General features: G+C 43.2%; 1 protein-coding gene across 1 annotated transcript in view; it reads left to right on the top strand.

Annotated features, from left to right (window-relative positions):
* The first annotated feature begins 8,681 nt into the window (after positions 1-8,681).
* AKIRIN2 (akirin 2) overlaps positions 8,682-18,419 on the top strand; it is a 52,215-nt gene continuing 42,477 nt past the window's right edge. Inside the window, exon 1 of the mRNA XM_085611099.1 lies at positions 8,682-9,091. Coding sequence (XP_085467225.1) covers positions 8,899-9,091 — 193 coding nt within the window. The 5' untranslated portion in view covers positions 8,682-8,898. The remainder of the gene's footprint in view (positions 9,092-18,419) is intronic.

Genomic DNA, 18,419 nt, shown 5'->3' with positions numbered 1-18,419 from the left:
AACACTGCATGTTTCTCCCATGTTTCGAATTTTTGTGTTGAAATTTAAAGTATTGTCTCATGCTTGATCATTTGTTGAATCACCAACACACACATTCGTACAGTCCGGGTGTTTTTCCATAGTTTTCCATCCCTGGCTGGGGGGTGCGCCTTAGAAAAGGGGTTTGGTAAGCAGACATCAGCTGCCAGTCGCCGTCTGCATCCTCACAAGGGGTCTTGTGGGTGTCATTAAGTGTAACCACAGGTAATTGTTCAGTTTACTCCAAACCACACTTCCATCTTCGCCTTCCCACACTCTATATTTTTTATCGTAACACAACCATGCCATTCACAGAAGACAAGCATAAGTATGTCTATTACATCCACATACTTGAAAAATGATACGTGTTGTGCAGGATCTGTTCGACATAAAACACTGGCATATATAGTTAATGCCATGGTCCAGTTTTTAAGAGTGGAGTACTTCTTGACAACTCTGCACTTTATCTTTCAATCCCTTTTTAGATCTAATCTCCCTGAGCAGTAATTTAAAAATATCTATGTATTCCTTAAACCATACATTTTCCTTTGTGACTACCATGAGATGCAAGTCTAGTGTTTCTTTTAAACTCATACAGGGTAAACTAGCTTGTATAGAAATAACCTCTGTCAGGATGCAGCGTAGGATGCGCTTCTCATGTGCTGGTTCAAAACAATGTTCTACCCCGAAGCTTATGAGCATGCATATCTTCAGGAGCATTTGAGGATGGAAGAATGCACAGGGTCTGTGCAGCTGCCAGGACAGAAGCCTCACCTCTTAGAAAGAAATGTTTCGTAAAACACCTGAGTAAAGACAAGAAGGACAACATGTCCCATAAGCTTGTAAAACTTTGGCAGGAGGCACTAGCGTCTCCACGAGAGGTTGCGATTTCCTTCAAACTGGTACCGTTAAAAATCCTCCATCGCATATATTGCACGCGTATCACAATGCACCGACTAGGCCGAGCACCCACGCCCCTATGTTTGCAGCAATGTGGATTGCCGGGTACGTTTTACCACATTTTATGGGAATGCCCGCGGATCGCACCCTACTGGGAGACGATCATGAACACGATCTCACGGGTAGGTGGGGGGGATGTCCCGCCAGAACCAAAAAGAGGTCTCCTCAATATTTGGGAGCCTACAGATCTGAACTTGAGGATGCAGGATTGGGCTGCGCTAGGAATGATAATTGTGAAACGTAACATAGCCCAGAACTGGGGTACAGGACTGATTCCCACATACCGACAATGGAGCAGTGATATGGACAGTGCAATGGTGGCGGAAAGAGCAGTCTATATGCATAGAGGATGCCCCAAGAAGTGGTCGAGGGTGTGGGGGTAAATGGAATGCATTTAGAGGCAATATATGCGAACCCCCACAGGAAGAATCGATTTCTGATATCAGTGATTAATGGGTGTGTAACGAGTCTATATGTATTTCACTGTAATGCTCTGCAATGTGCCACAATTGATGTAAAGCTTTTAGAGACGAGCCAGCGGCAAACACTATTATCTTACCATGTAATGAGAGAAGCTTACCCCTTATCGTGTACTGTAATCATAAGTCATGTTGACTGCAATTTCACAAATTATGAAAGATCAATAAAAATATTTATATAAAAAAAAAAGCTTGTAAAACTTTCATAAGACTTGTCGAAGGTGACTGCCATTTTGAAGCAAAGAGTCAAAGTTCCTCATAGTCTATAGCATCCTTGATGAAAAATTGTGATTCATAGTTGCTGCAACAGGACCCTCTTGGAATCTTGTTATTTGTTCTTCTGTGAAGTCGAACAATATTAAAACGAAATTGTATTTCAGCTCAGACGAAAGACAGAGCTTTATCTGTAATAGAAAGCAGACATACACAGGATGTGAACAGGTACTTCTTTAAGTTAGAATGTCAATGTTCGATCTGTAGTTATATTAAAGCTGTCCTTTGCATTTTAAATAATAATTCTCTGGTAGCGCAGGTTAAGCCCAGCTATGCAACGAGACGCGTGATGATCTCCAGTATCTGTGTTTTGCCCTCTTGTTCCATTCCCCTTTTAACAGGTCTAATATATAACACCACAATAAAGTTATAGAGTTCGCTGTGGATGTGACGAAGTGTAGAATATACCGCCATTCGCTCTAAAACCTCGAAAGAAATAAACCTTTAACTCCATGGTTTACTGAAAACTTCAGATTACATAAACAGGCCTCTAGAAGGCAGGAACGGGTGTGGAGGAAGGACTATGATTCCGCTGAAAGAGAATAATATAAAATCAGTCTAAATGCATCTAAATCTCTTCTGCTTAAAGAAAAATCTGCATTCTTTACGCAAAGTATCCAGGAAGTGGACAACTCCACTAAAAAAATCTTTAGGGTAGTCACCAGTTTGACCTCACCTCCTTTGAACTCAATCACAAATCAAAGCCAGAATTTTTGTGATAGTCTAGCCGATTTCTTCTTAGACAAATTGGTGCACATTTTTTATAAATTCAACCAATACTCATCTGCCAATACCGAATCAGTTCCTCAAGCACCCATGGATTCGACAGCACCAAAACTTTCTAAATGTTCTTCCTTATCCAAAACCCAGGTTATCTCTCTCATCAGCTGTACTAAGTTGGGGTTGCACAGAGACCCTTTCTCTCGGTCTATAATCTTACGGACAGAAGACAAATCAGCATTAGGTCTTACCAATATCTTCAGTCCCATGATGACTTCAGGAATTCTTCCTAAAATCTGGAAAGAAGCGTTTATACTACCCTTATTGAAAAAAACGAACTTGGATCCTAATTACCCAAATAACTATCGCCCATTATCTCGCCTACCTTTTTACGCCAAAATTATAGTAAAAGCATTATTCTTCAAATAACCCAATTCCTGACAGATCATTGTTTACTTGACAGTACCCAATTTCCCAATTTGGATTTAGAAGCAGTCATAGTACCTAAACCACTCTAATCAAAAGAACTGAAATCAGGTCTAAAGTTAATGATGGTGGTAATGCTGCACTAGTACTCCTCGATCTTTCGGCAGCCTTTGATACAGTTGACCACAAGGTTTTGGTAGAGCGTCTCCGGGCTGTCAGGATCAAGGGGTCTGCCCTCAAGCTCCTGGAGTCCTTTCTATCAAAAAGATCGCAGGTTGTGGCCTATGACCCTTTTGTGTGCAAATCTTTTTCTCTACCTTGCAGAGTCCCACAAGGCACCGCTCTCAGCCCAACATTATTTATATCAACCCTCTAGGCTCCCTCATCAGATCCTTCGGGCTAGACCTTACATCCTATGCAGATGACACCCAAATTGTGGTGGTTCTGTCTTCAACAAATAATATGGTGAATTACAATTTCTGTGACTGCATGGCTGTTGTAGGAGATTGGATGAACATCAGCTGCTTAAAACTGAACTCAAGTAAAACGGAAGTTATCATGTTTGGGTTTTCACCTTCCCTATGGTCCCCAGTTTTGCTGACCTAAGGAATTAGGCCCTCTTCCTACTCCAGTCTACAAGGCAAGAAATCTAGGTGTTATTATGAATAAAACACGTACTTTTGGTTTCCAGGTTAATGTGGTTACATTCTCGACTTTCCATGTTCTTAGGCTGCTCAAAAAGATCCTCCGTTATATCCCGGTCGCTGTCCAAAAAATGGTCATTACTGCACTAATTCTTTATAAGATCGACTAATGTAATGTCTTATACCACAATATGCAGCAACAACATCTAAATAGGCTACAGGCTCTGCAAAATGCTGCTTCTAGAATGCTAACCGAGATCCCCAAACAGCAGTCAGTGACCTATGTCATAAAATGTATTTATTGGCTTCCTGTCAGACAACGTACTGGATTCAAACCTCCATGTATAGCCTATAAAGCTCTGCACAGAGGCAGCCCTGAGTTTCCTAGGCATGCCTTCATATGGTAGGTTCCAAAAAATGCTTGAGATCCTTGGGCACTTGGAAACTTGTTATAAAGAGATTGGAAAGAGCCAACTGGGAAAAAGATCCCTGATTAACAGGATCCCCCAGCTGCCCCCTCACCCCCAGTCCTAGGAAGCCAAGAGCAATCCCAAGTGGGCCCCCTTCCAGATGTTTCTTTTGATTTTAGGGAATTGGTTGGGCCAAAGGAAGTGTTGTTTGTTTGAATTTTGTTTGTTGTTTTTATTGTGTCTTGTCATTACATTTGAAGGTCCTAATCCCTGCTCTCGATCCATGTGACAATGCTCCTTGTTCATCTATCTACAACAGATATTGTTTTTTTTATATTCCTGGAAAATATTTTATATACCTGGAAAATATTTAATAAAAAGATTTGAAGTAAAAAAATAAAATTCAGAATGACATACAGATTAAAATAAAAACATAAAATGAACACCATGATAAAAAACAATGTCGAAGTGAACAATATTTTAAACTTCAATATTGTAGTGCAACAGTCAGAAATTATACCTTGCCTTCGAAGGCAGGGGCAGGTACCTACAAAGGGAAACTGATTCCCTTTCACGTGGCAAAAGGCCCATGGGGCCATGACTGGGCCATGATGATGTCATGAAAGAAGGAAAAGAAATAATGGCTGCTTCTGTTGAACCTAATGGCCAGATTGCTTTCACCATAGACTCCCGTTGGAAGAAGGGGAGGCTCCATAAACCCCAGAACGACACCCATAATTCCAAATCTACCCCGAGACTCCCACGGAGATCCTAAGAAATATTGACCATTGAACCCCAAGACGGAACCATTTAGGTACAAAGTAATTCCATAAACTATATAGCTTGTCTTACTAACTCAATCTAATATATGAATTATCTTGCGAACCCTTAAGCCCCATTTAATCCTACAGGGGGATCAGGGAGCCCCAGTGGAAAGAGACAGGTCTTCAATAGGCAATATAGCTATACAAAGTGAAGATATGGTAGAGAGACTACAAGTGAACGTGACAACAATGTGGAAATGGAAGATAAGAAGGAATTGTATGCTCCCCCCCCCACGCCCCCCCAGAGGCTTGAGCTGATGTGTGATTGTTACGCAAGCTACCATGGCCACCATATCTGTTTAGAACTCTGGGTGCAGAACGATAATGGAGCACTCAAATGGTTAATGCCAATGCTGGTGGGGGGATCCAAAACTTTTACAGTGGTCCACCTTTCTACAAGTAAATGTATTTTTCAGCTGAACACCATGCAGGAAGAGAGCACACTAATGTTGATGCTCTTGCAAGGTTTTCCAGCTTAAGTGTATGGATTTTATCCATACTGTATTCACTGCTCCGGGCGGAGTTCTTTGCCATTTTGGTTATCCAGGAAGCCCCACTTGTAGTTGCTCATAGCCTATGTTCTGGGCCGTCACATTGCCGCAGCATCCTTGTGCCAGGCCATCTTTCTTCCTGCGTATTTCGGTAGGTATGCAGGGAATTCTGGGGCACTTTTCTCCCTACAAGCAGGCATATCTGAAATGCTGCTTACAGGGAAATTTCTTAAGGCCTACAATGTTTTATTTAAAAAGTCATGGAGGTAACATACTTAATTAATAGCATTCTTCTGATAAAACATCATATATATTTGAACAGTTACTTGTAAGTATTCCTTATTAGTTACTAATATCTTTCTCAATCTAAGATGGCTGAGCCAAATCTGAATAACATCACGTCCTGTTTTTTACTATATAACGGGAGTCCAATTTGAGTTCAATTATATCACAATAATTTTTGCTTGAGTGCTCACTCAATAGATTCGTGGAACCTCTGCCTTCTCCAGTTCTTGCTTGTTTTCTCCTTGCTCTTCACCTTGCAGCTTGGCCTGGTTGGTTGGAAGGTTTTTCTAGTCTCGAGCTAATTTTTTTTTGCTTCCTACTGGATATTGTTTTGGGAGCAATTCTAAGCCCCCAGTTTCATTCTGGCATCTGGGTTTCTTTCTGGAGATAGTTGGTTATTCCTACGAACCAAAAAGACAATACATCAGTCGCCAAGAAGACCTGATAGATCAGATCTAGAAATTGTTAACAGCTGTAAACAACTTGACTCTCCAACACCAAAGCCTGATGACTGAAAATACTTCTTTATGTCAATCTCTGGCTGTCCTGCTGTGGAAATTTAGCTTGCAAACTGAACATTATCTGCGCCATCTTGTCTCTCCCCAGCGCGACACACAGGAAAGCGCACGGCAGCCATTTTAGGCACCCTGGTCTCTCCCTGCTCATTGCCGATCGTCAGCGCGTCCCCCTGGCGCTGCAAGCATCCCCCGCGCGCCGGCCACCCCCGCTCTCTCATACACGGACCATAAACCCTCTCCTTCTGCGCGACCCTGCCATGGAACCACATCCCACGCCTGACCGACATCCCATACATGGTCATGCATCTCTTTGATAACCCCCTTCCTCTGCGCCCCATTGTCCGAACCGATCCCAGGCCATCACCTAGCCCTGCGGATGCAGTTTATTGCCCCTACTGTAAGGGAAACACCCCACATCAAAGGGATTACAGTAGATCAAAAGCCCCTACCCCCTGAGACCCGGCCGGTCGCACACACCCCCGGGAATTGGCGGAATGTCCAGCTGTGTGATAGCCATCTCCTACTGTGGATGGGGTGGGAACTTCCACTGTAGATATGTGTGGGAACAAGCTCGAAGTGGGGATTCCGAGGATGTTCTTTCATGTTCCAAGACAATCTCAAGAATGTGCCATGTATGATAACCCTGCAATAAAGTCATAAACCTGTGTATAAGAGGCCAGGCCTCAGAGATGCAGTTAGAGCACCTCGTGACGATACCTTGCTGTCTGATCTGATGTGTTCTGCAACGACGGAATAAAAGCTTTGTTTCCTGCCTTCCAGTCTCCGGCGTCTGCCTCTTTCATTGGTAAATTATCGAATGGTATGAGAGGCGATTTCCGCCGGGCAATACTTGAAGGGTTATCGACTGAAACTGCCGCTACCATTTAACACTGCAACAAGGTTCTCTGGATCCTTCTCTGGCTGGCTTGGTGGAATTAAAAATTTGATGGAAGCCCTTGAAAGTTAAAGGAATTTCTGGACACTTGTCCAGTCCACTTTACCTTTAACCCCCCATATTTATGTCATAAAAAGATTTTTAAAAGAACTGTCCTTTGGTATTAAACATTATACTATAGTTACTAATCCAGTGGTTAACGTGCACAATGTATAACCAGAACATCTGTGTTTAAATAACAGCTTTGCTGCTTGAACAAAATGTGTGCTCTTACTCAAATCTCTTTTCTATAATGGGGCTCAATTTCCTTTATAGTCATATTTGAGAGCACATTGAATAGTTCAGTTCAGACTGTGTCCTAATAAAATAACCTTGCTGTATATGGTTTAAGAGACTATAATGTTGCACTATCTATATAAATTTGACCATCTTTGAGGGCCACATGACAATTGACTTGTTTCTTAGTTCAGTCATGCCATTGAGAGGGTCATGAACGTTTCTAAATTCATGTTGAGAAATGTAAAATTTTCATGTCACTCAATGCAGTGATATAATCTAAAGTAATAAACTGAAATGCATTTAAGTGTTAAAACACACATATTAATTCATTGTAAAGCTTGTCATAATTGGATTTCCATATTAAACATATTGTTTCATCAGTTAATGCTTTGGCTCCTAGTGCCAAGCCAGGTGCGGAGCAATCCCTATTAATTTGCGGGATTGATCATCTCTAGCTCCTGCTTTAACAGAAAAAAAGTGAGATCTCTAGTTGAAAAACTTCATTAAAGTACATATTGGTGTAAGACCAGATCACACAACACAAACCAAACCCGGTGCGTATGATTTTTGCCCTGTGTGGGTCTGACCAGAATAGTCCCTGCTGAGTTTGACCTGTTTAGGGCGGGGAGGCCCTGCCCCATACAGCCACGTTGTATTGGCCTGAATACACTTTTGTTGTTGTCAGTGAGAACTCCAGCCCGGCAGGGGCACAGATTGTGTGGAAAGGAGCATTGTTGAACACAATAAGGTCAAGCTCTGTGTAATTCTCACAAACAAGATTCCAAAATCCCTAAATGAGAATTGTTGGACAGAATGATGGGCATTGTATTAGCCGCGTGCATGCAGAAGAGTAACTGATAGTTTAGAAAGGAGAAAATATAAAAACAATTCGAAACAGCAACAGGTTTGTCAAAAAACGGAATCGCCATTCTAAAAACTTGTCATTTAGCAGCTCGCTCTGGAGTAATCTCACCCTGGCTCAACCCCATCTCGTTCAGTTACCCAAATGGAAAATACAATTTGTGTGCACCAAATATTTTTAATGCATAGCTTTTAAATCGAAAGTTCGTGAACTCAAGAGCCTTAGCATGCTGTTGCCTGAAACCGAGGCGGTTACGCTTCAGGTTAAAATATCAAGAATATGTGCTCCAAATTGCTTGGTGTATCCTGAGTTTATAGTGTACGATGTATCAGAAAGTGCCATGTGACACAATCTCCTCTAGCCAAAATCACATCAGCCCCAAAGGCCAGGACTCACCCAACTTTTTTTCTGTTCACGGGGTCACGGAATTCAAACACCGTTCTACTGATCCCTGGGACATGGAGTTCTTCTTTTCGTTTAAACGCGCTAGACGCACCAGCAGCTCGAGTTGCAGGGACTGCATGACCCATCATGCCAAGTGTATTTTCACCGCCGCGTTGACGTCAACAACATCCCAGCTGTGCGTGCCGGCGTTTTGAATGAGCGCTGGCGTTGTTGTTGACGCCATGTTGTTACTGGCGCCGCAGCGGAGGATCACAGAGGAGGTGGCTGAGGCCCAGGAGCAGTACCGGGCAGCAGAGTAACACAGACCGGCGCTCGCCTGACCTCGCACACCCCGCAGAGCACCGGAAGAGCAGCCCCTGGGGGCAGAAAGGAGCCGCGGAGCCCCCCGCAGGCAGCGCGCGGCCCGGGCATGGCCTGCGGAGCGACCCTCAAGCGGACTCTGGACTTTGACCCTCTACATAGCCCAGGGTCCCCCAAGCGCAGGCGCTGCGCCCCGCTCTCCGCGCCCAGCACCCCCTCATCCTCCGGGGCCTCTCCACAGAAGTACCTACGCGTGCAGCAGCCCTCACCCTTTGGAGAGGTGTCGGCCAAGCTTACCACAGGTGAGCTCTTGGCAGTAGGGGTCTGGAGAGGGTCGCGCGGCGAGAGCTCTTGGATTGATAATCTCATTGTTTCTTCCTATGAGTTGTAGACAATCTCAGACTTTCGTGTGTCATTCTAATTGTTTCTTCCTATGTGTTGTAGACCATCTCAGAATATCGTATGTCAATCTGCTTGTTTCTTCCTGGTGGGTTGTAGGCAGTACCACACTATCGTATGTCTGAGTTGAGAGCAGCGCATGTGCAGCTGTAAAAGGCCACCGGGCGTTAGTGGTGCTCCGTGCACCTTGCGCAGAGGGTGGGCTTTTACTGACCAGTTTTGCGCTTTGATTGGTGTATGCTGTGCAGTTTCATCTGATCAAGCCCTTTTCCTGAAGCTGGTAACTTAAAAAGCTCCGGACATAGTTATTGCCAAACTGGGAGTGGCGTGACCAGTATTTCATGATGCCCACCAGGGATGTTAGCGCAATTTTACCACTTCACCGAAACCATCACTTGGCCCGATTGACTGATTTACGCAGGGAGAGCACCTCCTTCCCTGTACACGTCCAACCTCGACTTTTAGATCGAATATGATGTTTCGGTAATAAAGTGTGTGAAACAAGTGCATTGTCACGCACCCTAAAGTGTACTTGTTGATGCATCCCCGTAGAGCGTGCACTTTTGTTACACCCTGCTGCGTTGCATCACTTAATTGCACGCCCAAAACAGATCCCCTTGTGACTGGAAGCGGTTGCACCTATGAAAAGGTGCCTTTGATTTTACAGTACCCATTATTCTGTCATTTAAATGTATAGGAGTAACTTTAACATATGAAACCTTTGAAATTCCGTTGTCATTTTCTTCCTGTTGAAATTAATGTAGTAGGCTCGACGGGCAGTGTTGTACATTGTTTTTGCCAAAGCTGAGCATAGTATCACATTAGTCTATTAGCGTCACATCACTCCTCGGTCTCGAGTCGAGGGGTTTGTAAATTACTTTGACCCTGTTGTCAAAATAACCAGCTAGACTGTTATATTTCTTGAAGGCATCATGGATTACATTCTAGATTTTGTTAATTTACTCAACGTTGTCATTTCTCAACTGACAGCTAAGCATTGTTACAATGGAGACCCGTCAACATTTGACGTCTCCTTACCACAGAAAAGTAACTGTGAAGGTTCGTTTAGGCAAATCTCCACTGCTGGCAGTGCATGGTAGCTGGGTCCCCTATGATGGAAGAATATGTTGATTATATGGCGTTAGTGAGTGTAATCCAAATACCTGTCCATGTGATAAATAAATGTTGAAGGTGATGTTCCTGGTTGTCTCGCGAATACCACATTCTAATTATCGCTCAGTAGAGAAGGTGGTCAACTAAGTTTGCGTATGATTTTCATTCTCGAATGTTTTTACCGCAAATATTATGACTCGGAGTATGTCTTGCACGTTTAATTTTTTTAAACTGTATGATCGTTGATATTTTAAAAAAAAAAAAGTTTGCAAGATAAGTTATCCACCAGGCCTAGCGCCAGGAATGGAGTGCGTGTATATGGGGGGGGGCGGCAGGCGAGGTTAGATTGCTTGCAACCAACCACCGCTTTGACACAGATTATTACTTTTGCATGTCTGGCCTAAAGAGAGCTTTGTGTGTCTTTCCAGCCTCATGGCCGCCCCCACCCCCCAAAACCATTCAAAAGTACATACATGTGTAGAGGCTCTAAATCAACACATCTTTGTCACTGATCTGCTCACTCTCACCGCAGCACAATTTATAGGTCATATGGGCAAGCCAACTTCAGTCTTTTAAATGCCTTCTCTTTGAGGGACTGCGTTTTCCTGTTGCACATGTGTACACCTAAAAAAAAAAAATTCCCCCAAAATAGAACTTTTTAGGCACTTGTACTTCCCAGTGACTTATAGTCCCTATGTATAGTCGGGTGTCATCAACTATTTTCATAGCACACAAGACATTGTAAGTTGCAATGCGGACTCATCGGGATCCATCAGCTTGGTGTGTTTATCCTTTTGGATAACGAGTGCAATGCATTAGAGTAGTAAGAGTGCAGATATCCAGGTTGAAGCCACACCCCTTATGCCTTGATTGCAATTTGAAAACAATTGCTTCTGAGTTAAGAGGGACCCCATTTCACAGTTTGAGTAACCACAGCAGCTTTGCAGCTCTTGCTCTTTCCTATACACTTGTGTTGCAGTTGTATGTATTCACTGGGTGCAAAAATTCCAGGATGTTAGTCATCCTGTAATAGTTGTGTAGTTGGCATTCTCCATGGGGTGATCATCCTGATGTATAAAAATAGTTTGATAGTGGGAGTTAGTCATGGCAAATGTGATCTTGCAGAAGTTAATGTTTGTTTGTTGCACTTGGAAAACTTGGACCTAGGTGCAAAGCAGTGTTTGAGGTTTTTTCAAGATGACCATGCTCTCGTTTACATAAATTGCACTGCAAAAGTGTAAGGATGCACACAGGAAGGGCTATGAACCCATTGCACTCTTCCGTGGTGACATCTGTTGGTAAAGTGCAACTGCGGCTTTCCGTCTCCATTGTATTAGTATGAGTCCCTCTATTTTTAGTAGACTGCAACTTCAAAATTCAAGCACCCTTGCATCCTCTGAGGACAACTGTTTATAGTACATTGCAACAAGCTTTCATCTGCATTGTAGTCTCCTGTGAGGACATCTGTACGCTGCACTTGTCTGAGGCCTTGAAGTGCTAGTAACTATATACAGGGCAGTGCTGTATACGTTTTGTCATATGTCAACTGGCGAGAGGATGTGGTGGTGCGGCCGTACTTGCAGACTTTGCAACTGAGGAACCAGGTTCGATTGTGGGCAAATCACTTAATCTCCCCCACCAAAAAACAAAAAATCTGGCCTTGTTTAATGTTACTGGGTGGTCTTGTAAACCGATCCTATGCCCTTGGGCTGGGTTTGCGCTATATAGAACAGCAAACAATTGAAAAACAGGTAGACTTTCGCACCAGCAGCACCCCATTGTTAAAGATCACACCTCAATTGCTGATTCCATCGTGGTGCAAATGTATCTTATTAAGTTTGGTAGACTTGCACCTGTTCAATGCTAGGCTACCCTCCCGGGTGATATTGTGCTCTACAGATCTGCTCAACATAACTGTCAGTACGCACCTATTCCCTTTTATGTGGTACCAGTGTGGCTTCGCATTTACATAGAATAAATACAAATTGTGTAACTCACTCATTCTATGCGTGACTAGTGCAAAAAGGCCAGATTTTTATTGTGTGTGTATGTGTATGTGTATATATATATATATATATATATATATATATATATATATATTCACTGAAAAAACCATAGGTTTCACACATGTTATAGTTAGTGGAAATTTTACTGATAAAAAACCAATGAAATTGCCCCGTTATAGTTAGCGCAGGCAACTATAACTCACGCGACCGCAATCCTCTGCTGATGCTAATACTGTATTTAGACACTTATTTGCCCATGTCTTCTTCCATACATTTTTAGCTATACATATATTACAAATATTTTTTTTTCATAAAGACACATATGTCATCAGCAGAGGATTGCGGTCGCGTGAGTTATAGTTGCCTGCGCTAACTATAACGGGGCAATTTCATTGGTTTTTTATCAGTAAAATTTCCACTAACTATAACATGTGTGAAACCTATGGTTTTTTCAGTGAATTTGCAAGGTTTTTTAAATGCTAATTCCTAACTATAACGTGTGTGAAACCTATGGTTTTTTCAGTGAATTAGTACGGTTTTTTAAATGCTAAGTTTTTTTCCCTTATAATAAGCCCTGTACATTTGGTGGCCTACGGCCACCAAAAGCACAGGGGGTGGGGTAAGTGTGGATAGTGTTTTTTTCCATTGTAATAAGCCCAGCACATTTGGTGGCCTTCGGCCACCAAAAGCACAGGGGGTGGGGTAAGTGTGGATAGTGTTTTTTTTATTTTTATTTTTTTACCGTACGCTTACTGTAAGCGTACGGTAAGCGTACCCCGCGAAATTGCCGAAAAAAAAATAAAACCGTTTTTGCACTTGGGGGATGTTTGGGGACTCCCTCAACATGACTATGTGGGAGGGAGTTGTCAAAACAGCCCCTTTACATGTTTTTGGGCTTCCGATTTTAAAAATCTCTCTCAGTGCGAGAGACAAAATGGCGGCCGCCGCTTCCTGGTTTCGGCCGATTCGAATGTTTACTAAGATCTAAGAGCCAATCAGAATCGCGCACGCCACCGTACGCTTACCGTAAGCGTACGGTAAGCGTACCGTAAGCTGGCTCAGATATATATATTGATTTAAAGGCTATTTTCTCAGAATCTACTGAACAGATTTACACCAAACCTACAAAAGGCACTTCCTTGACCTAGGGACTACCTCTCTGCCAAATTTTGAGTAATTCTGTTCAGCCATTCGGGCTGTAGCTCGTTCTAAAGGTCCTATGGAAAAATGCATGGGAAAAACGCGTTTTGGGACCCCCCTTTTATCTCAGCCCCCGCTTGACGAATCCCCCCGAGACTTTCAGGGTAGGAGCGGAGCGTAGCGCCCCACCTATTTTGAGAAATTCGCGAGGATTCGTCGACCGGCGCCAAAGTTATTCAAAATAGAATGTTGAGGTTTTCCTATGGAAACGTGGTCCTAACTATAACTACCTACTGGCTATCGCCAGTAGGTAATATATATATATATATATATATATATATATATATATATATATATATATATATATATATATATATATATATATATATATATATATATATATATATATATATATATATATATAATTTTTTTTTTTTTTTTTTTTTGTTGTCTGGAACTATTGTTCCTGTGTATAGTTAATAAGATTGCAAATCTCAGAATGCGAGGGAAAAACTTGAACTGGACAACCCATATAAGTGGTAACTCAGGAAGATCTATAACACTCGGAGCGCGTTGCCATCCCTCTGAATTTTTTTTGCCGGCTTTCCTGCCATTCTTGTATTCTTCTAATTTATATGAGCATATCAGTCTTTCCTCCAGTACATCTGTATCCTTCAGTATATCTCCAGTCCTCTATCGTCTGTGAGGACAGCTGTCAGTAGTATAGTGAAACTGAAGCATTCCCATCTCCATTGTATATCTATTGGCTATATAGTGCAACTTCAGCTTTCAAGCAACTGTATCCTCATTTGAGGTTATCTGTGAACTTAATAGTGGAACTGCTGCTTTCCTGGTCCTAGCATGATAAGCTAGTATCATCGACATGACACTGTGGGTAAAATGAGCACCAGCCTTTTTAGGTCTTGCTGAGCCAGCCCATGCGCTGCTCTGCGAGAAATTTAGTGTGTGGGTTTTCAAAGTGCTGCCACAGGCTTTTGGTGGGCTAGTGCTTGTGTGCACGCTCCCAGCCGCCATTCTGTCCTTCCTCCCCCACCATAGATCGCTTCGCTCGCCACGCTTGATCGCTATCACTTTCACGGGCCGCGCAGCCGTGTCACTCTCACGGCCGTGCGGCCAATGCTTGTTAAGGATAATCAAAAGTGAAGGATAGTTGGGCGCCCATAGTTCAAGGCTGTGTAGTAGTAGATGGAATCCCAATTTGGAAAGCTTGAGTCCCCCGCTGACGTGTCAATATTATGGATACAATTGTGAACCAATTTTTCGCGGTCCATATATTAGTTTCTCATTAAGACTTTGTTTAAATACCGCCACTCCACTTCTGTGCGGTGTGGTCTAAGCAACGTTAATAAACCCAGTCATCGTAACGGTCAGTGTAGCTTTAGCTGCCAACAGCGACATCCCAAATCCCGCCACACGAGGGCACCAATGACGTTCTCATAAATGCCAAAGGCAAACTGCACTAGAAATACTAATAGGGTGCAACAACAATTTAAAACTAAGATAACCACTTACCATAACAATCGTTTTGGATTCCATTTTTTTTTTTTTTTTTACCAAACATTATTAACACTCAGCACATACGCAGCGTCATTGCTAGCTTCTCCAGCACAAAGACCCAGTGCTACGCAGGTAAAGAGGGAGGGGGGGCAACAATCTCACAGAAAGCAAAAGGTGCCGTATGTGGAACAGAAGCACAAGCTTCAGTCACACACATACAAGCTTATACAGACACACGCCATGTGCAGCAGAAGTGCGAGTTTCCCCTCATAGAGTTGTAACAGCCGAAGCGGCAGTAGCATAGCACAACACTACATACACTCAGAATAAGTGCAGCAGCAATGAAAGCTTTAGCGAATGGAAGAGACATTGTGTGAGATGAAGTTTCGTAATGCTCGTGGACATCTAAGAGCTGAGGACCAGCAAAAAAATATAAAATGCTTCTTAGTACTCTGAATCATCACACCGTTATCTCATAGGCATGGAATGCACATTTTACCTAGGGATCATAAATCATAATCACAACCCCTTTCAAAGAAGGGAACTGAAGAGCCTTATGGAGTACTGCAAGCAAGAGAAACAAGCATTGGCATAGCCAATAGGCCTCGCCTTTGGGACCTTATTAGTGTTTAGCCATGCAACAGTTGATGTTGTTGCACCAAGGATATTGTGCTGCATAACTAAATACTTATAAGGTCCCAAAAGCGAGACCTATTGGCTATGCCAACGCTTGTTTGAGCTTTGGGTTGTGCAGACTCTTGTCTCCTAGTCCGCTGGTGACAAAAACAAATTAAAAAATATCCTGCTGCAGAGTAAAACAAAAAAAGTTTTGTGTAGAATCCATATGAATGAGAGAGAATTTTTAATGTGTACTGAGTCTGCCTCTCAAATAGAATGTAAAATAGCTCCTAATGCATTCCACAAAAAATAGTAGGGCACATCTAAGCTGATAAAAAGATGTGAGAATAAAACGGTATAGTGGAATGATCCAATATGTTTAACAGTGCCTCATGCCAATAGTGGAAGATGGGTGACCTGAACCACTTTTCTACATGCATGGAGTATGTACTGGATATAATATGCTTGCTAAAATGCCGCAAGCACCTTTACACTACCAGATGTAATATTGGTGCAAGCACCATTGTTCATGAAACATAATTATGTTCGCATTCTTTAAGTACATTTATAATCCATTCGTATTGCCCATTCAATATTGCTATCTAAAACACAGTTGAGCCAAACATTAGTTTTCCAGTGCTTGCTTAGGTCTCGCCCAAGGCGCAGCGCATGCACTGTCGCTCGCGAAAGATTTTATTTGTCATAGTGGCTTGAAGCCTATCTATCACTGAGCATGCAATGGAGTCATTGTCACTCCTTTATTTGCTGGCTCTGGATTGGTCAGTGCATACCGGTTTTACTTGATTTGTGTCCCGTTCCGTGGCTCATGGACCAAGTACTGATGGATTCTTTTTAGGTCCACCCTGGACAGCGCATGCAATGCTCTGCAAGCCATGCTACATTAGAGTATGGAGTAGAAGCTCCACCCACACTGGTCTGACTTGTCATTGTCCTTCGTAAATGCTGGCTTCTGATTCATTATTAGGCTTGTTAGTCCCTCCTTAGTAATTCCTTGTCTTCATTCGTAACCTCCCATGAGGACTGGCCCTGTTACTCCAGTTGTTACACATGGATTCTTTTTAGGTCTCGCCTAGCGACGCAGCGCTTGCGCTGATCGCTATGCGAGATATATTGTTGTCAACTTGGGTTTGGAAGGGGGACAGGAGATGTGCACTTGCCCGGACAGGCGATGTGCATGCTCACGGCATCTGACGCTTCAGCCCAGACAGCCGATGTGCACGCGTATGGCTCGCGGTGTTATTACAACTCCTGCTCGCACCATACGCATGCACATCTCCTGTCCAGGCGCGGCGCTCTTACGTCGGTACTCGTATGGCTCGTCTCCCTCAACGCGCGCAGGGTGTGCTTTCGCTTTCCCTCCTTCCGGCATTTCAGCACACGACCCGTGATCAGATACACAGCGCCTCAGTGGGACCGCAAAACACTATGTAAGAGCACACGCAGTGACCGTCACCGGACACACTGGCAGTGTAACGGTAAGTGTCTGTGTGTGAGAGGAGACACTGGCTGCGTGTGAGGAACTTGTCTCTGGGTGCCCTGCCGACGGAGCCCGCAACTGGTTTTTCATTCCACTTAAAGCCCTGTCCTTAACCCCATTCATATTTGCTCTTCTACCACTCTTTCCTCCCGCTTTGACCTGAGACGTTGACGTAGTTGTCTGGGCGAGGTGATTTCGTTATGACCCTGGATGAGGAGCGTCGGTTTGTGCGGGATCTGTAGCAGCGCAGTCTTGAATTCATTTTTTGGGAGTACTTCTTGTTGTTATTATATCATAGGCTGGGCGTGTATTGCACAGTACCTGTCACGAGCACACCAGGGTGATGCTACCCGTAGTACACGCGTGCAGGCCCGTGCTTTGTATATTTACACACTTGCAGCACTAGTCAATAAATAAAGAGTGCGCGGGAGGCAGAGCCTAGTACGGCACCATGAGACACAAATCGCGTGGTTTTTAACTTGGAGCGAGAGCTGCCTTTATAACTTTTCTGTCGCTATCACGCGCGAGGCTTTCCAATCAAAACCATTCTTTAGTGGACTTCCTGTTTATCTTCAATGGTCTGCCTTCAGGAAGCGTGGTCCCCCCTTCCCGTCGCACAACCCTCGCCCCCTGGTCTGATGTGAATACTGCACCTGGAGCTGTGTAAGGCGAACAGCTGCCAGTGGCAAAGAAGCGCACTGTGATAACATGATGTAAACATGTGCATGGGCATTATGGTTCGTGTCAATTTAAAAATATACAGTACCGGTATCCATGCTGCTTAAAAAAAAAAAAAAAACCTGCAGGATATAAACTTTTAATATGCCTCGACTATTTTTTTAAGTCTTTCTTATTTCTCTTTCCCGTCTACGTGCCCCATCAATGTCTCCCACCTGCCCCCTCCCTTCCCCTCTCTCCCTCCGAGACTGCCCCGTGGCGAGAGCTGCATACAGCCACTAACGTCCAGGCCAAGACAGACACGTATGAATAATTGACAAACAGGCACCCAGAAGATTAGACTCCCTAGATTATTTTAGTTTGGAATTTTCTATATGTCTTGGGCCACGTCTGACGGTAGCAGTGTGCTTAAGAAAGATGCGCTATATATATATATATATATATATATATATATATATATATATATATATATACCTACCTTCCTGACAAGGGCCTTGAATATTATCAGCCAGATAGATTACTAATAGGAACATGACCGTGTTTGCGTAAAAGTATAAAAAAAAAAAAAAAACGCATAAATGAATATACAGAGTAAAGACAAGCAGAAATCCATACATAAACACTGATTATCTCTTTTCTTATTCTCCGTAGACGTACCTC

This window comes from Triturus cristatus, chromosome 6 (assembly GCF_964204655.1).
Source record: "Triturus cristatus chromosome 6, aTriCri1.1, whole genome shotgun sequence".
In the NCBI taxonomy this organism is placed as follows: domain Eukaryota; kingdom Metazoa; phylum Chordata; class Amphibia; order Caudata; family Salamandridae; genus Triturus; species Triturus cristatus.
This window is presented reverse-complemented; position numbering and strand designations above follow the sequence as displayed.